Here is a 26,783-nt window from a genome sequence, read left to right on the forward strand (position 1 = left end):
GGGAGGGGCGGGGGAGGGGCGGGGGAGGGGCGGGGGAGGGGCGGGGGAGGGGGGCGCACGCGGGGAGACGCGCGGACGCCCAGGACGCCGGGCGCAGGGAGAGGCCGGGACGGGGAGAGGTCGGGATGGGGAGACAGTGGGACACTGAGACACTGAGACACGAAGACACGGAGACACGAAGACACTAGACACGGAGATGCTGAGACACTGAGACACGGAGACAATGAGACACTGGGACACGGAGACACTGAGACACGCTGAGACACGCTGAGACACGCTGAGACACGGAGACGCTGAAAAACAGAGACACAGAGACACAGAGACGCGGAGACACACAGACACGGAGACGCTGAGACGCTGAGACACAGAGACAGTGGGACACTGAGACACAGCGACACGGAGACACGGAGACGCTAAAACACAGAGACACAGAGACACGGAGACACGGAGACACAGAGACACAGAGACACAGAGACACAGAGACACGGAGACGCTGGGGCACTGAGAACCTGAGACATGGAGACACACGGTGACACACGGTGACACACGGTGACACACGGAGGAGACACACGGTGACACACGTTGGAGACACACGGAGGAGACACACGGTGACACACGGAGGAGACACACAGAGACACACGGCGATGTGCTGTACCGGCGGCGTCCACGATCTCCTGGGCTGTGTCGCTGGGGTTGTCTCCGTCACGCACGCGCTGGCGCATGTGCAGCAAGAGGTCAAGGGTCACGAGCAGCCGGTTGCCCACGTTAAACAGCCCTGCAGGACATCACCGACATCACCACCATCGCCATCACCGACATCATCAACATCACCAACATCACCATCGCCAACATCATCGACGTCACCATCGCCAACATCATATCAACATCACCATCATCATCGACATCATCAACATCATCAACATCACCATCATCCTCGAGATAACCATCATCATCGACATCATCGACATCATCGACTAAATAGCGGACTTCCCCACCATCAGCATGTGGGTGAGCGGGCGAGTGAGCACGTGGGTGAGCGTGTGTTTAGAGTGTTTCGAGTAAGTGAGTGAGTGAGTGAGCGAGCGAGCGTGTGGATGACCGGGTGAGTGAGTGGGTCGGTGAGTGAGTGAGCGAGTGAGCAGGTGGGTGAGTGAGTGAGCAAATGAAAAGGCGGGTGAGTGAACGGGTGGGTGAGTGTGCGGGTGGGTAAGTGGGTGAGTAAGCAGGTGAGTGAGTGAGCGGGTGGGTAAGTGGGTGAGTGAGCGGGTGAGTGAGCAGGTGGGGTAAGTGGGTGAGTAAGCAGGTGAGTGAGTGAGCGGGTGGGTAAGTGGGTGAGTGAGCGGGTGGGTAAGTGGGTGGGTAAGTGGGTAAGTGGGTGAGTGAGCGGATGGTTAAGTAGGTGAGTGAGCGGGTGAGTGAGCGGGTGGGCGAGCAAGTGAGTGAGCGAGCGGGTGGCTGAGTGAACGGGTGGGTGAGCGAGTGAGCAAGTGAAAAGGTGGGTGGGTGAGTGAGCAGGTGGGTGGGTGGGTGAGTGAGCAGGTGGGTAAGTGAGTGAGCGGGTGGGTAAGTGAGTGAGCGGGTGGGTGAGCGAGCGAGCAAGTGAAAAGGTGGGTGGGTGAGTGAGCGGGTGGGTGGGTAAGTGGGTGAGTGGGTGGGTGGGTGAGTGAGCGGGCGGGTGAGTGGGTGAGTGAGCGGGCGCGTGAGTGAGCGCGTGGGTGAGCGACCGCCACGATGTTGGTGGCGTGGGGGCGGGGGGGGGAGGTGGTGGTCGCTCCTCACCAGAGTTGATGTCACAGAAGCCGTGCAGAGCGAGGCAGGACGGCTCGAGGCACATCTTCACCGCGGCGGTCACACGCAGGAAGTGGCGGGACGACAGCAGCCAGCAGTCCTCGTCCAGACCCAGCGTGGCCCTGGGGACACGCGGGGGGGACACGTGGAGACACGTGGAGACATGTGAGGGAGACACGTGGAGAGACACGTGGAGAGACACGTGGAGAGACACGCGGAGACACGCCCCTCACCCCCCACTCCCCCCACCCACTCCCCACTCCACTCCCCCCACCCACTCCCCATCTCCCCCCACCCACCCACTCCCCCCCTCACCCACTCCCCCCACCCACTCCCCTCACACCCCACTTCCCCCCCACTCCCCCCACTCCCCCCACCCACTCCCCCCACCCACTCCCCACTCCACTCCCGCCACCCACCCACCCACTCCCCCCACCCACCCACCCACTCCCCCCACCCACTCCCCTCACACCCCACTTCCCCCCCACTCACCTCACCCCCCCACTCCACCCACTCCCCACTCCACTCCCCCACCCACCCACTCCCCCCACACACTCCCCCCACACACTCCCCCCACACACTCCCCCCACACACTCCCCCCACACACTCCCCCCACACACTCCCCCCACACACTCCCCCCACACACTCCCCCCACACACTCCCCCCACACACTCCCCCCACACACTCCCCCCACACACTCCCCCCACACACTCCCCCCACACACTCCCCCCACACACTCCCCTAACCCCCCCCCTCACCCCCCCCCTCACCCCCCCCCTCTCCCCTCACTCCCCCCACCCCCCCCACCCTCACCTGTCCACGCTGGCGAGCCAGGTGCCACACAGCTGGCACAGGTGAGCGGAGGGGCCGTAGCCGCGGGCCCAGCCCGGCCCCTCCCCACGGGCACGGTGGCGAACCAGGCCCCCCCCCTCCTCCTCCAGCACCACCACCTCCTCCACCTCCTCCTCCACCTCCTCCTCCTCCCCCCCCACCTCCTCCTCCTCCTCACCCGCCTCTTTCGCCCCCTCCACCACCGCGCACGAGGCGGCCTCGGCCCGGGAGGTCGCTGCGTCTCTGGAACACGGGGAGACACGGGGAGACACGGGGAGACGCGGGGAGACACGGGGGGAGACTTGTGTTAAAAGACACGGAGTGATGGGGAGACACGGGAGAGACACGGGGAGACACGGGGGAGACGCGGGGAGACGCGGGGAGACGCGGGGAGACTTGTGTTAAGAGACATGGAGTGATGGGGAGACGCGGGGAGACACGGGAGAGACACGGGGAGACACGGGGGAGACACGGGGAGACAAGGGGGAGACTTGTGTTAAGAGACACGGATGGATGGGGAGACGCGGGGAGACGCGGGGAGACGCGGAGGAGACGCGTGTGAAGAGACACCGAGTGATGGGGAGACACGGGAGAGACACGGGGAGACACGGGGGAGACGCGGGGAGACGCGGGGAGACACAGGGAGACATGGGGAAACACGGGGAGACGCGGGGAGACGCGGGGAGACTTGTGTTAAGAGACATAAAGTGATGGGGAGACGCGGGGAGACACGGGAGAGACACGGGGAGACACAGGGGAGACACGGGGAGACACGGGGAGACAAGGGGGAGACTTGTGTTAAGAGACATAAAGTGATGGGGAGACGCGGGGAGACACGGGAGAGACACGGGGAGACACAGGGGAGACACGGGGAGACACGGGGAGACAAGGGGGAGACTTGTGTTAAGAGACACGGATGGATGGGGAGACGCGGGGAGACGCGGGGAGACGCGTGTGAAGAGACACCGAGTGATGGGGAGACACGGGAGAGACACGGGGAGACACGGGGGAGACACGGGGAGACACGGGGAGACAAGGGGGAGACTTGTGTTAAGAGACACGGATGGATGGGGAGACGCAGGGAGACGCGGGGAGACGCGGAGGAGACGCGTGTGAAGAGACACCGAGTGATGGGGAGACGCGGGGAGACACGGGAGAGACACGGGGAGACACAGGGGAGACACGGGGAGACACGGGGAGACAAGGGGGAGACTTGTGTTAAGAGACACGGATGGATGGGGAGACGCGGGGAGACGCGGGGAGACGCGGAGGAGACGCGTGTGAAGAGACACCGAGTGATGGGGAGACACGGGAGAGACACGGGGAGACACGGGGGAGACGCGGGGAGACACAGGGAGACGTGGGGAGACACGGGGAGACGCGGGGAGACGCGGGGAGACTTGTGTTAAGAGACATGAAGTGATGGGGAGACGCGGGGAGACACGGGGGAGACACGGGGAGACAAGGGGGAGACTTGTGTTAAGAGACACGGAGTGATGGGGAGACGCGGGGAGATGCGGGGAGACGCGGGGGAGACACGGGGGAGACACGGGGAGACAAGGGGGAGACTTGTGTTAAGAGACACGGAGTGATGGGGAGACGCGGGGAGACGCGGGGGAGACACGTGTGAAGAGACACCGAGTGATGGGGAGACGCGGGGAGACACGGGGGAGACACGGGGAGACACGGGGGAGACACGGGGAGACACGGGGGAGACACGGGGAGACAAGGGGGAGACTTGTGTTAAGAGACACGCAGTGATGGGGAGACGCGGGGAGACAGGGGGAGGTGCAGGGAGACATGGTGAAGGGCAGACACGGGGAGACTTGTGAGAAGAGACAGAGCCAAGGAGAGACACTGGGGGACACTGGGGAGACACGTGGAGACACGTGGACACACGGGGGAAGAGACAGAGCCAAGGAGAGACACTGGGGGACACGGGGGAAGAGACAGAGCGAAGGAGAGACACGTGGAGACACTGGGAGACACGTGGCGACGTGCAAAAGGGAGACACACACACACACGTGCAGACCGCACGGGCATGCGGCTCACCTGAGCGCCACGCGTGCCAGAGCGGGCGCCAGCTCCGCCTCCGACTCGGGGATGTGCAGCGAGCGCCGCAGCAGCACGACGGTGCTGCGGCGCTGCGCCTCGCACTGCTGCGCTGTGAGGGGGCGGCCGGGGTCGGCCAGGGGTCGCGCGCCGGGCCCCGCGGCCGCCGCGGCCGCCTCCCCCGCTTCCGGCGGTCCCTCCTCCCCCGCCCCCTCGGAGGTCATCATCATCGTCACGGCGACCGCGTCCCCGCGGTCCTCCTCGTCGCCCGTGGGCTCCGCGTCGTCGGCCAGGGCCACCTCGTCGGCGCGGGCAACGGCCTCCAGCACCTCGTCGTAGCAGGGCTGGGCCTGGCGGGCAGCGAGTCGGCATCGTGGTCGTCGTCGTCAATACCCGTCGTCGTCGTCACGGTCGTCATCGTCATCATCGATCTTCATCACAACCATCGTCATTCATCACGGATCCTCATCACAGCCACTGCTCTCACTCACCACCACAGTCTTCATCATCATCATCATCACACATCACACATCATTATCACCACAGCCATTCGTCACCGATCCTCATCACTCATCACTCACCACAGCCACCGGACAAAAACCCTGCGTGGTTGCGTGCGTGGTTGCGTGCGTGGTTGCGTGCGTGGTTGCGTGCGTGATTGCATGCGGTTGCGTGTGGTTGCGTGCGGTTGCCTGCGATTGCCTGTGAATGCCTGCGAGCCGGTGCCCTTGCATGGCTGTGTGCGTGCGTGGTTGCGTGCGGTTGCGTGCGGTTGCCTGCGATTGCGTGCGTGGCTGCCCCTGCGTGTGTCCGCGTGTGCTGTACCTGCGAGCGGAGGGCCCGTCGAGACTGCGAGCGCAGGGCGGCGCCGCACTTGGGGCAGGCGAGTGGCTTGTGGCGGTTCATGTAGACGAAGCCGCAGCCGGGACTCTTGCAGCGACCCTTGCCCCGCGAGGTGGCCAGGCCCAGTTCCTGCTGGCGGGAGGGGCGCACGGGGACGGGCCAGAGGTCACAACCGGGTACCCCCCAATACACGTACCCTACCCGATACCCGTACCCTACCCGATACCCGGCTACCCTACCCGATACCCGGCTACCCGTACCCGGCCGGGTACGGGTACCCGTTTGCGACCCTGGTGCGGCCGGGTACGGGTACGGGTAAGGAATCAAAACCCGTTTGCGATCTCTGGCACGGTGGTGGCGATGGCGGTGGTGGCGATTGTGGTGGTGGCGGTGGTGGTGGTGGCGATGGTGGCGATGGTGGCGATGGTGGTGGTGGCGATTGTGGTGGTGGCGGTGGTGGCAGTGGTGTCGATTGGCGGCAGTGGCGATGGTGGTGGTGGCGATTGTGGTGGTGGCGGTGGTGGCAGTGGTGTCGATTGGCGGCAGTGGCGATGGTGGTGGTGGCGATTGTGGTGGTGGCGGTGGTGGTGGTAGCGGTGGTGGCGGCGATGGTGGCGGTGGCGGCAGTGGTAGCGATGGTGGGGAGGAGTGTAGCTGGACGGACGAGGGCCACCCAGTGTGGACGACTCACAAAGTGTGGACGACTCACGAAGGGGTGACTCACGAAGGGGTTACTCACGAAGGGGTGATGCAAGCGATGGTGCGCTTGGACGAGGCTGCCAAAGTCGCCCTCCTCCACCTGCGCGCCCTCCCCACCAGTCTGCACCAGCAAAGACGAAGACAAAGATCCCCCGTGTAGCCTTAATAGACTGTCGGGGCAAGTGCTGTTAGCGTAGAGCACCTATGAAGGCCGGCGCGGCGCACGAGGGGGTGGGTGGCCAGCACCACGCCCGGCCGCCTTCGTCTCCCCAGTGGCGATGTTTAAACCCAGGTACTCATATGAGGCTGAGCCGACCTAGGGGAGGCCCAAGACCGGTTCAGATGATCGTCACCGGTGTTGGCCGTGAGGGGGAGTCGAACTCGAGTCACCGGGTTCGTAGCGCAGCGTAGCGTGAACCGCGAACTCACCACTCACACACACACAACAACAACCGTCACTAAGTGGCGGGGACGTCACCACGACGCTTGTGCCAGGCCATGTGTACGTTGAGGCCAACGTGCCACGTGAAGCGTCGAACGCCCGCTGGCAGGTGACGGGGCAGACCCAGGTGCCACGGGTCGACTGAGACGACTGGCTGATGCACCACCTGTGTCCCCAACCGTTGGGGACAACTCCTCCTCTGAGTGAGCAGCGATTACCAGATCATCGGCATTCATAACATGGTTGAGCAATAGGGAGCCATCCCTTGACCGCACCCAGGCATCAATCAGCCTCCCATTGTATCTGTACCAGATGGAAATTTCTACGGTACAGCTACTGAAGCCTTCACGAACTACATGCTCGAAATAGATGTTAAATAATGTGGGAGCCAGAGGACATTCCCTGTCACACCCCAAAGTGAAGACGGAATGGCTCCGACTCCCGGCCACATAGTTTTACCCGGGCCTGCTCACCATCATGAAGGTCCTTAATGATCGTGAGCAGCTGGTCAGGGACTCCGAAAGCACGAAGAACAACCCAGAGCCCAGGCCTACTGATGGTATCATAGGCCTTGACCAGGTCAATAAAGCAGAGATGTAGGTCTTGTTGGAATTCCCTACACCTCTGCTGTAGCAGATGGACAGAAAATATGGCATCTGTGCAGGACCGCCCTTTCCTGAAACCACATTGAGGCTCCGCAAACCTCTCCTCAGCGTGCCTGGCAAGGCGATGTTGAATAATCCTTGCCAGGACCTTTCCCGGTACACTGAGGAGTGAGTTGCCCCTGTAGTTGTTACAGTCTGTGCGGTCCCCCTTCTTAAAGAGGGGGACCACCAGGGCATCCTTCCAATCCTGCGGAACCCGTCCAGTGGTCCAGACTGTTGTTATGATGTCATGGAGGCCAGTCTGTGCACAAATTCCACCCTCCCTCAGCATTTCGCTTGGAAGATCATCTCTGCCCGGTGCCTTTCCTGGTCTCAGGCTCCGGATCGCCTTCAGTACTTCCTCAACAGATGGCACCTCAGCCAGCCACTCACAGGGGGTGACTCCTTCTTCCAATCCACAGCGTTGCCGTCCGGCACCACGAGGAGTTAGAGGATTGTTTTTGCCGGACCACACGCGCACAGACAAGCGCACACACGCACACACACGCACACACACACACACGCGCACACACACGCGCACACACACGCGCACACACACGCGCACACATGCACACGCACACACACGCGCACACACACGCGCACACACACGCGCACACATGCGCACGCACACACACGCGCACACATATACACGCGCACACACACACACACACGCACACACGCGCACACACACGCGCACACACACGCGCACACATGCACACGCACACACACGCGCACACATGCACACGCACACACACGCGCACACACACGCGCACACACACGCGCACACACACACACACGCACACACGCGCACACACACGCGCAAACCACAAGTGCGTGCGTCGACCCCCCCCCTCTCACCCCCGCCTGCCCCAGCTGCTTCAGGGTGCTGGCTTTGAGCCCCGCCTGCGGTGGGGTCGGCTGAGCTGCCAACGCAGCGGCGACCTGATGCTGCTGCTGCTGCTGGGGCAGGGAGAGCAGGGTGGCCGCGAGGGGGGCGGAGCCCCCCGCCCCCGCCGTGGGGGGCGTCTCTCCCGGGCGGCCCCCCCCACCCCCCCCACCCCCGCCGCCCCCCACCAGAACCCCCCCCTCGGCGGAGCAGCGGGGGCCGGGGACGGCGATGAACTGGACGAAGGTGACTCCGGCGGCGGACGGGGCGGTGGACGGGGCGGACGAGGTGGAGGAGGAGGAAGTGGCGGCGGGACCTGGGGGGGGGGAGGGGGGGGCGAGCGTGATGCAGCCGCCGGAGGACGCTACGAGCGACGGCGCGGGCTCACGGCGCCGGCAGTTGCGCCGCCCGTTCGCCTGCCCTCCTGCAAACTTGCCCCGTCCTCGTGCAAACGATGGGAAGCGTGGCTAGGTCGTCCCCAACTCTCCCCACTACCCCCACCCACCACGCCCACACACCACGCGCCCACTCACCACGCCCACCCACCACGCGCCCACCCACCACGCGCCCACCCACCACGCGCCCACCCACCCACCACGCCCACCCACCACGCGCCCACCCACCACGCGCCCACCCACCACGCGCCCACCCACCACGCGCCCACCCACCACGCGCCCACCCACCACGCCCACCCACCCACCACGCCCACCCCACCCACCAACCCCCACCACACGTTGCATGCAACCGAGTTGCTTACACGTTGCATGCAACCGAGTTGCGTATACGTTGCATGCAACCGAGTTGGTCGCATGCAACTGAGTATAAGCATATATTATTTTATTATTTCCATTCTACGTGACTTTACCGAAAGAACCAAGAAGATGAGTATAAGCAATTCGGTTGCATGCAACTGCGTTGGTTGCATGCAACCGAGTAAAAGCAATTCGGTTGCATGCAACTGCGTTGGTCGCATGCAACCGAGTATAAGCAATTCGGTTGCATGCAACTGCGTTGGTTGCATGCAACCGAGTAAAAGCAATTCGGTTGCATGCAACTGCGTTGGTCGCATGCAACCGAGTATAAGCAATTCGGTTGCATGCAACTGCGTTGGTTGCATGCAACCGAGTAAAAGCAATTCGGTTGCATGCAACTGCGTTGGTCGCATGCAACCGAGTATAAGCAATTCGGTTGCATGCAACTGCGTTGGTTGCATGCAACCGAGTATAAGCAATTCGGTTGCATGCAACTGCGTTGGTTGCATGCAACCGAGTATAAGCAATTCGGTTGCATGCAACTGCGTTGGTTGCATGCAACCGAGTATAAGCAATTGAGCCGAGTTGCATGCAACTGCGTTGGTCGCATGCAACCGAGTATAAGCAATTGAGCCGAGTTGCATGCAACTGCGTTGGTCGCATGCAACCGAGTATAAGCAATTGAGCCGAGTTGCATGCAACTGCGTTGGTCGCATGCAACCGAGTATAAGCAATTGAGCCGAGTTGCATGCAACTGCGTTGGTCGCATGCAACCGAGTATAAGCAATTGAGCCGAGTTGCATGCAACTGCGTTGGTCGCATGCAACCGAGTATAAGCAATTGAGCCGAGTTGCATGCAACTGCGTTGGTCGCATGCAACCGAGTATAAGCAATTGAGCCGAGTTGCATGCAACTGTGTTGGTCGCATGCAACCGAGTATAAGCAATTGAGCCGAGTTGCATGCAACGGAATGACGTGCGTGTCGGCGTGCGGGGGCTGCCGCTAAGGAAGGACCCGGCCTCACCGGGCGTGGCGGCGGGCACGGGGGCGGCCGTGGCGGCGGGCACCGAGGTGGCCACGGCGGGCAGGATGGCTCGGAGGGGCCGCGGAGACACCCGCTGGACGGGCCCCGACGGGGCGCAGAGGGGTCCCGCCGGGGGGGCGGCCGGGGGCGGCGGCGCCGGCTGCAGGGCCACGGTCGGCCCGGGGACGGAGGCCCCCAGCGGGAGCTGCGGGGGGGCGGGAGTCACCGGCTAAGCCGTCGCTTCCTTCCCTCTGCTGCCGGAACCCGCGATGGTTGCACGTCGCCATCATCACCGTTACCACTCTCACCGCCATCGTCGCCGTCATGAACACCGGCTGTGCATTCCATGCCATCACTTTCAGCTGTGCATTCAATGCCATCACCACCATCTGTACATTCAATGCCATCACCACCATCTGTATCATCGCCATCATCATCCGTATCATCACCACCATCTGTACATTCATTGCCATCACCACCATCTGCATCATCGCCATCATCATCCGTATCATCACCACCATCTGTACATTCATTGCCATCACCACCATCTGCATCATCGCCATCATCATCCGTATCATCACCACCATCTGTACATTCAATACCATCACCACCATCTGCATCATCGCCATCATCATCCGTATCATCACCACCATCACCACCATCTGCCTTTAGCTTTTCTCAATATCAACACTCTCACACACTCACACAAAGAAAAAGACCCCCTGTGTAGCCTTAACAGGCTGTTGGGGCAAGTGCTGTTAGCCAGCACCTATGACAGCCGGCACGGCACACGAGGGGGTGGGTGGCCAGCACCACGCCCGGCTGCCTTTGTCTCCCCGGTAGCGATGTTTACTGCACACCGCTACACCAGGTACTCATTTGAGGCTGAGTCGACCTCGGGGAAGCCCAGAACCGGTTCAATTGATCGTCACCGGTGTTGGCCGTGAGCGGGAATCGAACTCGGGTCGCTGGGTGCGCTAACAACTGCGACATGCACACACGCGCACGCGCACACACGCACACGCACGCACACACGCACACACACACACACCACACCTGTATTGCGAAGTTGTCAAACATTCCACGGACTGGTGGTGTTCCTGCGATGAGCTGTACTGGCTGCACACACACACAGACACACATCATACAGACACACGCAGGCACATGCCACACGCACGCACATGGCACACGCAGGCATGCAGACAGGCAGAGACACCACAGACAGGCAGGCAGACAGGCAGGCAATGATGTTGGCTGTTGTGGTGGTGGTGGTGGTGATGGTGGTCATGATGTCTGTGGACGATGATGATGATGATGTTGACAATGATGATCATGACGATGATGTTCACTGCTGACGATGATGTTGAATGTATCACTGATGGTGGTGATGATGATGTTGAGAATGTGACGGTGATGACTGTGTTGATGATGATGCCGACTGCGATGGTGGCAATTTTGACCATGATCACTGTTGTGGTTGTGGTGATGGTGGCGATGGTGAAGTTGGTGTGCGTGATGTGGACTACTAGAGGCGGTGTTGACCACGGTGATGTTGACGGTGGTGACGATGGTGGTGGTGACGATGGTGGTGGTGACGATGGTGGTGGTGACGATGGTGGTGGTGATGGCGATGGCGGTGGTGACGATGGTGGTGGTGGTGACGGTGGTGGTGGTGACGATGGTGGTGGTGACGGTGGCGGTGGTGACGATGGTGGTGGTGACGGTGGCGGTGGTGACGATGGCGGTGGTGACGATGGTGGTGGTGACGATGGTGGTGGTGATGGCGATGGCGGTGGTGACGATGGTGGTGGTGGTGACGGTGGTGGTGGTGACGATGGCGGTGGTGACGATGGCGGTGGTGACGATGGTGGTGGTGGTGACGGTGGTGGTGGTGACGATGGTGGTGGTGATGGCGATGGCGGTGGTGACGATGGTGGTGGTGGTGACGGTGGTGGTGGTGACAATGGTGGTGGTGATGATGGTGGCGGTGGTGACGATGGTGGTGGTGGTGACGGTGGCGGTGGTGACGATGGCGGTGGTGACGGTGGCGGTGGTGACGATGGCGGTGACGGCAGCAGTGATGACGGCGGTGACGATGGTGGCGATGGTGGTGACGCCGGTGGTGACGCGTGTGCGATGTTGTCGCTTGCCCTGGGCGACGACGCGGAGAAGTGCCTGCGGTGATTTCTGGCCGAGGGCTCCTTGGCGATCGGCCTCAACGCCACGCGGCCGCCGCCGGCCGGGCTGCGAGAGTTCAACCACAAGGGGAGAGGTCAACCACGAGGTGAGAGTTCAACCACGAGGTGAGAGTTCAACCTCAGAGAGAGTTCAACCACAAGGGGAGAGGTCAACCACGAGGTGAGAGTTCAACCACACAGGGAAAGAGTTCAACCACAAGGGGGAGAGGTCAACCACGAGGTGAGAGTTCAACCACGAGGTGAGAGTTCAACCACACAGGGAAAGAGTTCAACCACAAGGGGGAGAGGTCAACCACGAGGTGAGAGTTCAACCACACAGGGAAAGAGTTCAACCACAAGGGGGAGAGGTCAACCACGAGGTGAGAGTTCAACCACGAGGTGAGAGTTCAACCTCAGAGAGAGTTCAACCACAAGGGGAGAGGTCAACCACGAGGTGAGAGTTCAACCACACAGGGAAAGAGTTCAACCACAAGGGGGAGAGGTCAACCACGAGGTGAGAGTTCAACCACGAGGTGAGAGTTCAACCACACAGGGAAAGAGTTCAACCACAAGGGGGAGAGGTCAACCACGAGGTGAGAGTTCAACCACACAGGGAAAGAGTTCAACCACAAGGGGGAGAGGTCAACCACGAGGTGAGAGTTCAACCACGAGGTGAGAGTTCAACCACACAGGGAAAGAGTTCAACCACAAGGGGGAGAGGTCAACCACGAGGTGAGAGTTCAACCACACAGGGAAAGAGTTCAACCACAAGGGGGAGAGGTCAACCACGAGGTGAGAGTTCAACCACGAGGTGAGAGTTCAACCACACAGGGAAAGAGTTCAACCACAAGGGGGAGAGGTCAACCACGAGGTGAGAGTTCAACCACACAGGGAAAGAGTTCAACCACAAGGGGGAGAGGTCAACCACGAGGTGAGAGTTCAACCACGAGGTGAGAGTTCAACCACACAGGGAAAGAGTTCAACCACAAGGGGGAGAGGTCAACCACGAGGTGAGAGTTCAACCACACAGGGAAAGAGTTCAACCACAAGGGGGAGAGGTCAACCACGAGGTGAGAGTTCAACCACGAGGTGAGAGTTCAACCACACAGGGAAAGAGTTCAACCACAGGGGAGAGGTCAACCACGAGGTGAGAGTTCAACCTCAGAGAGAGTTCAACCACAGGGAGAGAGTTCAACCACAAGGGGAGAGTTCAACCACAGGGCGAGAGTTCAACCACAGGGCGAGAGTTCAACCACAGGGAGAGTTCAACCACAGGGAGAGAGTTCAATCACAGGGAGAGAGTTCAACCACAGGGAGAGAGTTCAACCACAGGGAGAGTTCAACCACAGGGCGAGAGTTCAATCACAGGGAGAGAGTTCAACCACAGGGAGAGTTCAACCACAGGGCGAGAGTTCAACCACAGGGCGAGAGTTCAATCACAGGGAGAGAGTTCAACCACAGGGAGAGTTCAACCACAGGGCGAGAGTTCAACCACAGGGAGAGTTCAACCACAGGGAGAGTTCAACCACAGGGGAGAGGTCAACCACGAGGTGAGAGTTCAACCACAGGGCGAGAGTTCAACCACAGGGAGAGTTCATGCGGGTGGAGGGTACGCACGGAGGGCACGAGCACGGAGGGTACGCACGGAGGGCACGCGGGCGGAGAGAGCCACGGAGTCGCGAGAGAGTGATGCGCGGAGTGACGCACGGAGTGAGGCAGAGGCTCACGCAGAGCGGGGAGTGAGCAGGGAGAAGAGGGAGGGGGGAGGGGGGAAGGAGGGAAGAGGAGGGAGGAAGAGGGAGGAGGGAGGAGGGAGGAGGAGGGAGGGGGGAAGGGGAGAGAGGGGGGAAGGGGAGGGAGGGGGGAGAGGAGGGAGGGCGGAGAGGAGGGAGGAAGGGAGAGGAGGGAGGGGGGAAGGGGAGGGAGGGGGGAGAGGAGGGAGGGGGGAGAGGAGGGAGGGGGGAGAGGAGGGAGGGGGGAAGAGGAGGGGGGGGGAGAGGAGGGAGGGGGGGAAGAGGGGTGAGGGGGGAGGGGTTCCGTGCCCGCGGCGCGCTAACCGCGGCGCCGCCACTCCCGCGTCCACGTCAACACGCCCCTCGCGAGCGAAGCGCAAGCCGACGCCGCCCGCGCCAGGCTAGGTGCGCGTACCTGACCCTCGGCCCCGGCGGAAGAACGGGCGGCACCCGCGCGACCTCGGCTGAACCCTTCCCAGCGTGCACTGCGGCCGGGAGGATCGGGGGGCGAGAGGTGGGGGCGCCCGGGTCTTTGCCGTTCTGTCAAGTGCAACACAACCACCACCACCGTCGTCGTCGTCGTTAGCGGTGGTCTATCCACTGCTAGATGAAGATCCTTGCCATGGTGATGACGATGTCTCTGCCCTGCGCGTGTTCTCTCATCCTTCAACAAAGACAAAGTTCCCCCATGCAGCCTGTTGGGGGGGGAGAGGCAAGTGCTGTTCCCGAGCACCTCCGAAGGCCGGCACGGCACACGAGGGGGCGGGTGGCCAGCACCACGCCCGGCCGCCTTTGTCTCCCCAGTGGCGACGTTTACACACCGCGCCACGTACTCATTTGAGGCCGAGTCGACCTAGGGGAGGGATTAGGACCGGTTCAGATAATTAATCGCCCACTGGCGTTGGCCGTGAGCGGGAATCGGACTCGGGGCGAGGGGTTCGCAGCGCGCCGCACTACGCACAAAAGACAAAGATCCCCCGTGTAGCCTTAACAGACTGTTGGGGCAAGTGCTGTTAGCGAGCACCTATTAAGGCCGGCACGGTACACGAGGGGGTGGGTGGCCAGCACCACGCCCGGCCGCCTTTGTCTCCCCAGTGGCGATGTTTACTGCACGCCGCAGCAGGTACTCATTTGAGGCCGAGTCGACCTAGGGGAGAGGCCCAAGACCGTTTCAAACAATCGTCACCGGTGTTGGCCGCGAGCGGGAATCGAACCCCCGTGATCACACGTGATCGCATGTGATCACACGTGATCGCGTGTGATCACACGTAAACACACGTGATCACACGTGAACACACGTGATCACACGTGAACACACGTGAACACACGTGATCACACGTGAACACACGTGATCACACGTGAACACACGTGATCACACGTGAACACACGTGATCACACGTGAACACACGTGATCACACGTGAACACACGTGAACACACGTGATCACACGTGAACACACGTGATCACACGTGAACACACGTGATCACACGTGATCACACGTGAACACACGTGAACACACGTGATCACACGTGATCACACGTGAACACACGTGATCACACGTGATCACACGTGATCACACGTGATCACACGTGAACACACGTGATCACACGTGATCACACGTGAACACACGTGTGATCACACGTGAACACACGTGATCACACGTGAACACACGTGATCACACGTGAACACACGTGATCACACGTGAACACACGTGATCACACGTGAACACACGTGATCACACGGTACGGCATGGCAACGTACACTCATCCCGTCGGGCGGCGGCGACGCCGGAGGCCCCTGGTGCAGCGCCGCTCCCTCGGCTCCCGTCACCGTGGCGACCATCAGCCCGGCGGCAGCGGCGGCGGCCTGGTTGTGTTCTGCCGAACCGGCGGGGGTCGGGGGTCCGGTTTCGCCGCCCCCCGAGGAAGCCTCGGCTCCGTGCAGCTGCCGAGAGACACGCGCGCACGTCACCGCCGTCATCGGCGTCGACAGCGGGCCGCCGCTGGATTGAGGCCTACTCCCCCGCGGCACCCAGCCCACGAGCCGCCACCAGATCCGCACCCGTTTTGCCGCTCCGTCTCCTACTCCTCCTCCGTGCCAGCGACGGCAGGAGCGAGGGCCAGAGGTCACAAACGGGTTTTGATTCCTTACCCGTACCCGTACGTGGCCGCACCAGGGTCGCAAACGGGTACCCGTACCCTACCCGATACCCGGCTACCCGTACCCGGCCGGGTATCGGGTACGGGTATTGGGTACCCGATTGCGATCTCAGGGATGAAGCCATGTTGTAGGCGCGGGTGGGTTGATTCTAGGAACTTGAATTGTGAGAAGAGACAAGATGTTGGGAAATGAGTGACAAACGGTGACTCACCAGTGACTCACGGCCTACCCGTACCCGTACCCGGCTGCACCAGGGTCGCAAATGGCTACCCGTACCTGGCCGGGTACGGGTAGCCGGGTATCGGGTAGGGTACGGGTATCGGGTACCCGGTTGCGACCTCTGGCGAGGCCGGAATCGCACCGCATGCCGGCGGTGGCCACCAAGGGTCTCGGTAGCCGCGTGGGGCTCCATCGGAGGGGCGTGACGTGGAACTCGCCGGAACAGCGGCGGTAGCAGCGGATAATGAATCAGAACTCGACTTGAAGCTTTCGTGACTGCAGGGATTCGTTATGCTTTGGGTCTTTGGGTAAAGCCACGTGGGTAGAAAAAATCATCCAAATGATAACAACGTCACAAGCAGTTGTCTTCAGGTGGAGACGATTGCTTGTGATGTTGTTATCATTTGGATGATTTTTTCTATCTGCGTGGCTTTACCGAAAGACCCAAAGAATAACGAATTGAAGTCGTGCGATAATTCGCTTAACAGCCACATCGGCCGACGGTTTTCCGGTTCACGTTTCACCTCCCATAGGACACCACCCCCCCGTGGTTTCGACTCGCGCGAAACATTCCAACGGGAACACGTGTTCACGTTACGGCCAATCAGAGGGCTTCTAAGTGGCGCCGAGCCACGCCGTCAGCCAATCGGCGACGCCCGTTGTACCAGCACTGAAGACCCCGGCTGCCTTTGTTTACATGTCGCGTTTTCTCGCTCTCTCCCTCTCTCTCTCTCTCCGATTGACAAAACGTCAACCTCGGCTCTTCGCAGAGCTCCCGGGTTACTCTCGGCCCGCTGCAGGCTGGCCATCCCGCTCGTCTTAACCCCGCGCAAGATTCGTCGTCGTTCGTCGCAGCTGGTGGAGCTGAGTGAGCACTACGAGCCGAGCGCGAGAGGAGGTGGAGAGGTGGAGAGGGGGTGGGGGGTGGGGGGAGTTCCTACCTGCATGGAGACGTCAAACACGGCGGTCACGGGCAGGCTTCCTAAACACAGGCGCTGGGTTGGGGAGACACGCGGGGAGGCAGGGGAGACACGGGGGGTGGCAGGGGGAGAGACACGGGGGGAGAGACACGGGGGGAGAGACACGGGGGGAGAGACACGGGGGGAGAGACACGGGGGGAGAGACACGGGGGGAGAGACACGGGGGGAGAGACACGGGGGGAGAGACACAGGGAGAGACACGGAGAGAGACACGGGGGGAGAGAAACGGGAGCAGGCAGGGGGAAAAACACGGGGTGAGACACGGGGAGAGACACGGGGAGAGACACGGGGGAGAGACACGGGGGGGAGATGGGGGGAGAGACACGGGGGGGAGATGGGGGGAGAGACACGGGGGAGAGACACGGGGGAGAGACACGGGGGGGAGATGGGGGGAGAGACACGGGGGAGAGACACGGGGGGTGAGAGAATGACGATGGTCGTGCCAACGCTGATGGTGGTGCAGACGACGCTAGCGATGACGGCGACAATGACGCCGGTGCCTCTGCCCGCCGATACCTTCGCGACCGCAAGCTCCGCTCCGCCCTTGCCGCCTCCTCCCCCGCCGCCGCCGGGGGGGGCGGCCGCCGCCGCCGCGGCCGCGGGGACCCTGCGGGCGCCGGCCCTCGGCACCCACTTGCCCCCGAGCCACGTGCCGCAGTGCGGGCACACGGGCGGCTTGTGCCGCGTGACGTAGCCGAAGCAGCAGCCCGCGCCGGGGCAGCTTCCACGGCCTCGCCGCGTGTACGTCGACTTCCCCGTGGCCTGCGGACGGGAGGCCGCATTGACATTTTCTTTCAGCACGACATTTTCTTGCAGCACGACACGGCGCGCCGAGCGAAATTTTTTCACGCGGTGGTGAGCAGCCGCCGGCACCGCCCAAGCTCTGCGGTCCTCTACGTGTGCCAAGATGTTACCGCTCAATTGACGCGCGCCTGATACGTGTGGGAGTTAAACCGGAGCGCCCGGAGTAAACCCGCGCGTGCGAGGGGGAAACGCTGATGATGATGCTACTGATGACGCTGTTCATGACGATGTTGTTGATAATGTTTGCTGCTGCTAATCGCGCTGATGATGATGTCACTGCTGCTGCTGCTGACGATGCTGACGATGATGATGATGATGATGCTGATAATGATGCTGATGATGCTGCTACCGATGACGCTGTTCATGACGATGTTGTTGATAATGTTGCTGCTGCTGCTGATGCTGCTAATCGCGCTGATGATGATGTCGCTGCTGCTGCTGACGATGATGATGATGCTGATAATGATGCTGATGATGATGCTACCGATGACGCTGTTCATGACGATGTTGTTGATAATGTTGCTGCTACTGATGCTGCTAATCGCGCTGATGATGATGTTGCTGCTGCTGCTGCTGACGATGCTGACGATGATGATGATGATGATGATGCTGATAATGATGCTGATGATGCTGCTACCGATGACGCTGTTCATGACGATGTTGTTGATAATGTTGCTGCTGCTGCTGCTGATGCTGCTAATCGCGCTGATGATGATGTCGCTGCTGCTGCTGACGATGATGATGATGCTGATAATGATGCTGATGATGATGCTACCGATGACGCTGTTCATGACGATGTTGTTGATAATGTTGCTGCTACTGATGCTGCTAATCGCGCTGATGATGATGTCGCTGCTGCTGCTGCTGCTGCTGACGATGCTGACGATGATGACGATGATGATGATGATGCTGATAATGACGCTGATGATGCTGCTACCGATGACGCTGTTCATGACGATGTTGTTGATAATGTTGCTGCTGCTGCTGATGCTGCTAATCGCGCTGATGATGATGTCGCTGCTGCTGCTGACGATGACGATGATGATGATAATGATGCTGATGATGATGCTACCGATGACGCTGTTCATGACGATGTTGTTGATAATGTTGCTGCTGCTGATGCTGCTAATCGCGCTGATGATGATGTCGCTGCTGCTGCTGCTGCTGACGATGCTGACGATGATGACGATGATGATGATGATGCTGATAATGACGCTGATGATGCTGCTACCGATGACGCTGTTCATGACGCTGTTGTTGATAATGTTGCTGCTGATGCTGCTAATCGCACTGATGAGGATGATGCTGCTGCTGACGATGCTGGCGATGATGATGATGATGCTGATAATGACGCTGATGATGATGCTACCGATGACGCTGTTCATGACGATGTTGTTGATAAAATTGTTGCTGCTGCTGATGCTGCTAATCGCGCTGATGATGATGATGTCGCTGCTGCTGCTGCTGTAGCAGCGGAGAGAGCGTGGCGCGGCCCACCTTGGCGGGCGTGTGGCCGTCCTGAGCGGCGCTGCTCATGGGCACCAGGATGAACTGGGCCCTGGACTCCTCCACCTGCACGGGGGGTCACGCAGGGGTCACGCAGGGGTCACAGTGGGGTCAAGTGGGGGTAATAGGGGGAGGCCAATGGGCGTCCATGGGGCACAATGCTTACACAGACCCCCAATCTCTAGCCCCACTCCCGTGTGCCACCCCCCCGCCCCCCCTCACCCCCCCCCTCACCCCCTCACCCCCCCCCCCTCACCGGCGGTGCGCTGTGCGTGCCGGCAAACCCCGGCACGTGGACGGGGGCGACGGCCCCCTCCGTGCCGCCCCCCTCGTGGGGAGGGGGCGGTGGGGGCAGCGTCTCCATGACGACCACCTCCAGACCCCGCTCCGGCCGGCGTGGGGGGCCCCCCCCCTCCGCGGTGCTGTGGGGGGCGGCAACTCGGTGAGACGGGGGTGGGTGGGTGGGGTGGGTGGGTGGGGGGTGGGTGAGGGGGGGGTCAGGGGCTCAGGAGCAATTAATGACAACTCGAGTGACAACATTGGCTCTTACCATTCGTCTGTCAATCTGTCTGTCCATCTATCTGATTGTGCATCTGTCTGTTCATCTGACCATCTGGCTATCTGTCCATCTGTGTGTACGCCCATCTGTCCGTCTTGCCGTACATCTGTCTGTACATCTGTCCATCTGGGTGGCTGTCCATCTGTCCGTCTTGCCGTACATCTGTCTGTTCATCTGGCATGGGGGGGGACAGTGTGCGGTGCTACGCTGCGCTAAGAACCCGGTGACCCCGAGATCGATTCCCGCTCGCAGCCAATACCAGCGGTGACGATTATTTAAAGCGCTCCTGGGCCTCCCCTAGGTCGACTCGGCCTCAAACGAGTACCTGGTGCGGTGTGTAGTAAACATCGCCACTGGGGAGACAAACACAGCCGGGCGTGGTGCTGGCCACCCACCCCCTCGTGCGCCGTGCCGGCCTTCATAGGTGCCGCTCGCTAACAGCACTTGCCCCTACAGTCTGTTGAGGCTACACGGGGGCGGGGGTCTTTGTCGTGTGCCGCGCGGGGGTTGGTGTGACGCACGAGGATGGGGTGGTGCCGAGGCCCCTCTCCGAGCCGCTCCCCGGCGGTGACACCAGGACGCTCTGCACGGCACTCTGGGTAGCAGCGTCGGCCTCCACCACGGCTGTGACGTCGCACGCACGCGCAGAGACACGCGCCACACGCCATGAGGCCGGGGATGGCGGCGATGGGGCGTGACGAGACGCTAACTCCCTCGCCTGGTACGCAGGAGGTCGTGGGTTCGACCCCGGCACGGTGCGAAAGAGGTTCAACATAGGGGCCCGTCCATAAATGACGTCACGCGATTTTTGACGATTTTTGACCCCCCCCCCCCACCCCTCGTCACACGGCGCCACAAAAAGTCAGACCCCCCCCCCTCAAATATGAAGTTACAAAGCTCTGCCCCCCTCCCCCAAAAATAAAACATGCTTCGAATCGCTTTAAACTATTGTCATCGTAGTGCGTATTTAATGTTGCAGGAGAAAACTTACATATTATCTGAACCGGACCTGGGCCTCCCCGAGATCGACTCAGCCTCAAATGAGTACCTGGTGTAGCGGTGTGTAAACGTCACCACTGGGGAGACAAAGGCGGCCGGGCGTCGTGCTGGTAACCCAACCACCTCGTGTGCCGTGCCAGCCTTCATAGGTGCTCGCTAACAGCACTTGCCCCAACAGCCTGTTACAGGCTATATGGGGGACCTTTAACTTTGACGATGGTGGTGAGATGGTGGTGATGGTGGCGATGTTGATGACGGTAACAATTTGCGACGATGATGCCGACGATGACGCTGCTGCCGACGACGCCAAGTTGGCGACCGTGTCACGGGGTCACGCGGAGGTCACGGGGTCACGCGGAGGTCACCGCCCTCTCACCTCCGACCGCCGCCTCCTCCCACGCGGGCACCTGACCCCCGGCCACCGCACCGCCCCTCCCGCTGTCCCCGGGGCCCCCGCGCCAACCCCCCTTGCCCCCCCCTCCCGCCGCCGCCGGGATGACGAGGTAGACGGATCGCGGGAGGATGCGGCGGAAGCCAGGGAGGGGCGAGGATGTGGGGGGCTCGGGGGAGGGGGCCGCGGACACGGACAGGGCCCCCCCCGCGGTGGCGGGCGTGGACTGTGGGGGGCAGCGGAGGAGCGAGGGGCGTGCGGGACACAGGGACACGCGGTCAGTGCTGGCGATGACGGTGGCGGTAACGTGTCCGTGTGTACGCGTGCGTGCGTACGTGTGCGGGTTTGTGCGCGTGCAAATCTCTGTTTACGAGTTTCTGCGTGGAGGCCTGTGCGCGAGTCTCTCTGTGCGAGTCCGTGTCTGTGCGAGTCTGTGTCTGTGCGAGTCTGTGCGTGTCTCTCTGTGCGAGTCTCTCTGTGCGAGTCCGTGTCTGTGCGAGTCTGTGTCCGTGCGAGTCTGTGTCTGTGCGAGTCTCTGTTTATGAGTCTCTCTGTGCGAGTCTCTACGCGAGTCTGCGTATGAGTTTCTACGCGAGTCCGTGTGAGTCTCTGTGTACGAATCTCTCTGTGCGAGTCTCTGTTCATGAGCCTCTACGTGAGTCCGTGTGAGTCTCTGTTCCGAGTCTCTCTGTAGCGAGTCTCTACGCGAGTCTGCGTGCGAGTCTCACGGCACGCGCCCTCTCGGCGTGCGCGCGCTGCAGGTACACGTCGCGCTCCCCCACCGCCAGCCGGCGCCAGCCCTCGCTCACGCGCCGGTTGATCTCCGAGCGCGGCAGCTCCGGGTGCAGGCGGCGGACTCGAGCGTGAGCCTCCGTGTAGTAATGCAGGTACGCCGGCCTGCCAACACACACACACACGCGCACACAAAGATAAAGATCCCCCGTATAGCCTTAACAGGCTGTAGGGGCAAGTGCTGTTAGCGAGCACCTATGAAGGCCAGAACGGCACACGAGGGGGTGGGTGGCCAGCACCACGCCCGACCGCCTTTGTCTCCCCAGTGGCGATGTTTACACACCGCACCGGGTACGCATTTCAGGCTGAGTCGACCTAGGGGAGGCCCAGGACCGGTTCAGATAATCGTCGCTGGTGTTGGCCGTGAGCGGGAATCGAACCTGAGTTACCGTGTTCATAGCGCAGCGCGCGCACGCACAGATCCATCGTGTAGCCCAAACAGACTGTCAATCACCGAGGCTCACAGAGCCAGACTCAGGCTCCCACAGGGTTCAGTGTCAATCGCCGAGGCTCACAGAGCCAGACTCAGGCTCCTATAGGGCTCATTATCAATCACCGAGGCTCACGGAGTCAGACTCAGGCTCCCATAGGGTTCAGTGTTAATCACTGAGACTCCCACAAGGTTCAGTGTTAATCACCGAGGCTCACAGACCCAGACTCAGGCTCCCATAGGGTTCAGTGTCAATCACCGAGGCTCACGGAGCCAGGCTAAGGCTCCCACAGGGTTCAGTGTCAATCACCGAGGCTGACTGAGCCAGGCTAAGGCTCCCACAGGGTTCAGTGTCAATCACCGAGGCTCACTGAGCCAGGCTAAGGCTCCCACAGGGTTCAGTGTCAATCACCGAGGCTGACTGAGCCAGGCTAAGGCTCCCACAGGGTTCAGTGTCAATCACCGAGGCTCACTGAGCCAGGCTAAGGCTCCCACAGGGTTCAGTGTCAATCACCGAGGCTCACGGAGCCAGACTCAGGCTCCCATCTCACCGGGGTCTCTTTCCCTTCCTGTCGGGGTCGCCGTGGCCCCGAGGTCGCCGTTTCCTGTGGACCTCCTCCCCCCCCTCCCCCTCCCCCCCGGCCCCCGGGGAGGGGGAGGCCCCGGCGGGGGGGGCGCCCCCCACATCCACGCCGCCGGGGGTCTCCGCGTAACCGTGGTAACCGCTCTCCACCTCCTCCGTCACGAAGGTGATGTCGTCCGTCTCCATGGCGACAGCCTCACCGGCTCATGACTCGGTCCTGCAATAGGGACGGGGCGAGGAAAGTGCAGCAGCTTGGGACTCGACTCGTGCAACGCGTTGGGAGATTATCATCGTCTTCATCGTCGTTATCATCGTCGTTATCGTCATGGTCATCGTCATGGTCATCGTCATGGTCATCGTGACGATGACCATGACCATGACGGTTATCGTCATGGTCATCGTCGTCGTCGTTATCGTTATCGTCATGGTCATCGTCATCGTTATCGTCATGGTCATCGTCATCGTTATCGTCATCGTTGGCGAGGATGATGATGATGACGTCATCGTCGTCATGGTCATCGTCATCATCGTCGTCGTTATCGTCGACGACGATGATGATGACGTCATCGTCGTCGTCATCGTCGTCATTGTCGTCATCATCGTCATCATCCTCATCGTCGTCATCGTCGTCCTCATTGTTATCGTCATCGTCGTCATCATCAAGAATTCACACCAGATGTCACATGTGAGACTAGGCTCTAAGGAAAGCTGTCTCGGGTGTGGACCAATCAACTTCAAGGACAGTGCATACATTATCAGTTATGTTTGTTGTTTGCATTATGACTGCAGATATTGTGGTCTATGCAAACATGACTCCTTGTAAAAAAGGTGTCAGTTTTGTTGCCAGATAAAAGGGTAAAAAACAATTAGCAAAAAGTAGTTTAGTTAACGGAGTGTTGTTAGCCTTGTTTAAAACATGCAGTTTGACACGTAGACTATCGCGCCCAATGTCAACCATAAAAGTTTTAGATTTGAAGTTTTCGTGACTGCGGGGATCCATGCTCTTGGTTTTTTCGGTAAAGTCACGTAGGTGAAAAATTCTAAAATATAAAAAAAATTAAAACAAAATTTCATCACGACGTTTCGAAAGCAACACAAGCCTCTGTCATCAGGTAGGACAGCCACAGCAAAAAACATTTCTTGATTTAATTTATTTATTTTCATTTTTATTTATTATTATTTTAATCTAGTTATTTTCATTTTGCTGGAGCGGTCACACCTGATGATGGATGCTTGTGTTGCTTCCGAAACGTCGTGAGATTTCATTTAGTTGTTTTCATTTTTAATTTATTTTATATTTTCTACCCACGTGACTTTACCGAAAAACCATAGAGTACCAACCATAATAGAGGTTTGTTTCTGGGTGAGATCGCGTAAATATCTATATACATATATAACTGTGTCGTTAACCTTGATGGCTAAGTACTGCTAGATAGACCCTGCCTGCTGCGGGCACGCAGCAGTAGACAGAGCCTGCTGGTGTCACGCAGCAGTAGACAGAGCCTGCTGGTGTCACGCAGCAGTAGACAGAGCCTGCTGCTGGTGACACGCAGCAGTAGACAGAGCCTGCTGGTGTCACGCAGCAGTAGACAGAGCCTGCTGGTGTCACGCAGCAGTAGACAGAGCCTGCTGCTGGTGTCACGCAGCAGTAGACAGAGCCTGCTGCTGGTGTCACGCAGCAGTAGACAGAGCCTGCTGCTGGTGTCACGCAGCAGTAGACAGAGCCTGCTGCTGGTGTCACACAGCAGTAGACAGAGCCTGCTGGTGTCACGCAGCAGTAGACAGAGCCTGCTGCTGGTGTCACGCAGCAGTAGACAGAGCCTGCTGCTGGTGTCACGCAGCAGTAGACAGAGCCTGCTGCTGGTGTCACACAGCAGTAGACAGAGCCTGCTGCTGGTGTCACGCAGCAGTAGACAGAGCCTGCTGCTGGTGTCACGCAGCAGTAGACAGAGCCTGCTGCTGGTGTCACGCAGCAGTAGACAGAGCCTGCTGCTGGTGTCACACAGCAGTAGACAGAGCCTGCTGCTGGTGTCACGCAGCAGTAGACAGAGCCTGCTGCTGGTGTCACACAGCAGTAGACAGAGCCTGCTGGTGTCACGCAGCAGTAGACAGAGCCTGCTGCTGGTGTCACGCAGCAGTAGACAGAGCCTGCTGCTGGTGTCACGCAGCAGTAGACAGAGCCTGCTGCTGGTGTCACACAGCAGTAGACAGAGCCTGCTGCTGGTGTCACGCAGCAGTAGACAGAGCCTGCTGCTGGTGTCACGCAGCAGTAGACAGAGCCTGCTGCTGGTGTCACGCAGCAGTAGACAGAGCCTGCTGCTGGTGTCACACAGCAGTAGACAGAGCCTGCTGCTGGTGTCACGCAGCAGTAGACAGAGCCTGCTGCTGGTGTCACGCAGCAGTAGACAGAGCCTGCTGGTGTCACGCAGCAGTAGACAGAGCCTGCTGCTGGTGTCACACAGCAGTAGACAGAGCCTGCTGGTGTCACGCAGCAGTAGACAGAGCCTGCTGCTGGTGTCACGCAGCAGTAGACAGAGCCTGCTGCTGGTGTCACACAGCAGTAGACAGAGCCTGCTGCTGGTGTCACGCAGCAGTAGACAGAGCCTGCTGCTGGTGAGACGCAGCAGTAGACAGAGCATGCTGCTGGTGTCACGCAGCAGTAGACAGAGCCTGCTGCTGGTGTCACGCAGCAGTAGACAGAGCCTGCTGCTGGTGTCACGCAGCAGTAGACAGAGCCTGCTGCTGGTGTCACGCAGCAGTAGACAGAGCCTGCTGCTGGTGTCACGCAGCAGTAGACAGAGCCTGCTGCTGGTGTCACGCAGCAGTAGACAGAGCCTGCTGCTGGTGTCACGCAGCAGTAGACAGAGCCTGCTGCTGGTGTCACGCAGCAGTAGACAGAGCCTGCTGCTGGTGTCACGCAGCAGTAGACAGAGCCTGCTGCTGGTGTCACACAGCAGTAGACAGAGCCTGCTGCTGGTGTCACGCAGCAGTAGACAGAGCCTGCTGCTGGTGTCACGCAGCAGTAGACAGAGCCTGCTGCTGGTGTCACGCAGCAGTAGACAGAGCCTGCTGCTGGTGTCACACACAGCAGTAGACAGAGCCTGCTGCTGGTGTCACGCAGCAGTAGACAGAGCCTGCTGCTGGTGTCACCAGCAGCAGTAGACAGAGCCTGCTGCTGGTGTCACGCAGCAGTAGACAGAGCCTGCTGCTGGTGACACACACAGCAGTAGACAGAGCCTGCTGCTGGTGTCACGCAGCAGTAGACAGAGCCTGCTGCTGGTGACACACACAGCAGTAGACAGAGCCTGCTGCTGGTGTCACGCAGCAGTAGACAGAGCCTGTTGCTGCTGGTGTCACGCAGCAGTAGACATAGCCTGCTGCTAGTGTCACGCAGCAGTAGACAGAGCCTGCTGCTGGTGTCACACAGCAGTAGACAGAGCCTGCTGCTGGTGTCACACAGCAGTAGACAGAGCCTGCTGCTAGTGTCACA

The 26,783-nt window shown here is 60.4% G+C and overlaps 1 protein-coding gene across 1 annotated transcript in view; it reads right to left on the reverse strand.

Annotated features, from left to right (window-relative positions):
- The window catches only part of HMGXB3 (HMG-box containing 3), a 30,803-nt gene extending 6,347 nt beyond the window's left edge, over positions 1–24,456 (reverse strand). Inside the window, exons 1-21 of the mRNA XM_061575806.1 lie at positions 23,262–24,456; positions 22,217–22,385; positions 21,474–21,714; positions 20,620–20,722; positions 19,796–19,961; positions 19,531–19,605; positions 17,746–17,991; positions 17,191–17,244; positions 15,632–15,814; positions 14,287–14,411; positions 12,112–12,205; positions 11,018–11,080; positions 9,962–10,166; positions 8,158–8,501; positions 6,254–6,334; positions 5,497–5,646; positions 4,672–5,021; positions 2,781–2,862; positions 2,602–2,720; positions 1,780–1,910; positions 656–775 (exon numbers count right to left, since the gene is read on the reverse strand). Coding sequence (XP_061431790.1) covers positions 656–775; positions 1,780–1,910; positions 2,602–2,720; positions 2,781–2,862; positions 4,672–5,021; positions 5,497–5,646; positions 6,254–6,334; positions 8,158–8,501; positions 9,962–10,166; positions 11,018–11,080; positions 12,112–12,205; positions 14,287–14,411; positions 15,632–15,814; positions 17,191–17,244; positions 17,746–17,991; positions 19,531–19,605; positions 19,796–19,961; positions 20,620–20,722; positions 21,474–21,714; positions 22,217–22,385; positions 23,262–23,479 — 3,319 coding nt within the window. The 5' untranslated portion in view covers positions 23,480–24,456. The remainder of the gene's footprint in view (positions 1–655; positions 776–1,779; positions 1,911–2,601; positions 2,721–2,780; positions 2,863–4,671; positions 5,022–5,496; positions 5,647–6,253; positions 6,335–8,157; positions 8,502–9,961; positions 10,167–11,017; positions 11,081–12,111; positions 12,206–14,286; positions 14,412–15,631; positions 15,815–17,190; positions 17,245–17,745; positions 17,992–19,530; positions 19,606–19,795; positions 19,962–20,619; positions 20,723–21,473; positions 21,715–22,216; positions 22,386–23,261) is intronic.
- Between the last annotated feature and the right edge of the window lie 2,327 nt (positions 24,457–26,783).

This window comes from Lethenteron reissneri, chromosome 59, assembly GCF_015708825.2.
Source record: "Lethenteron reissneri isolate LAM-NWPU_2019-01 chromosome 59, ASM1570882v1, whole genome shotgun sequence".
NCBI classification, from domain to species: domain Eukaryota; kingdom Metazoa; phylum Chordata; class Hyperoartia; order Petromyzontiformes; family Petromyzontidae; genus Lethenteron; species Lethenteron reissneri.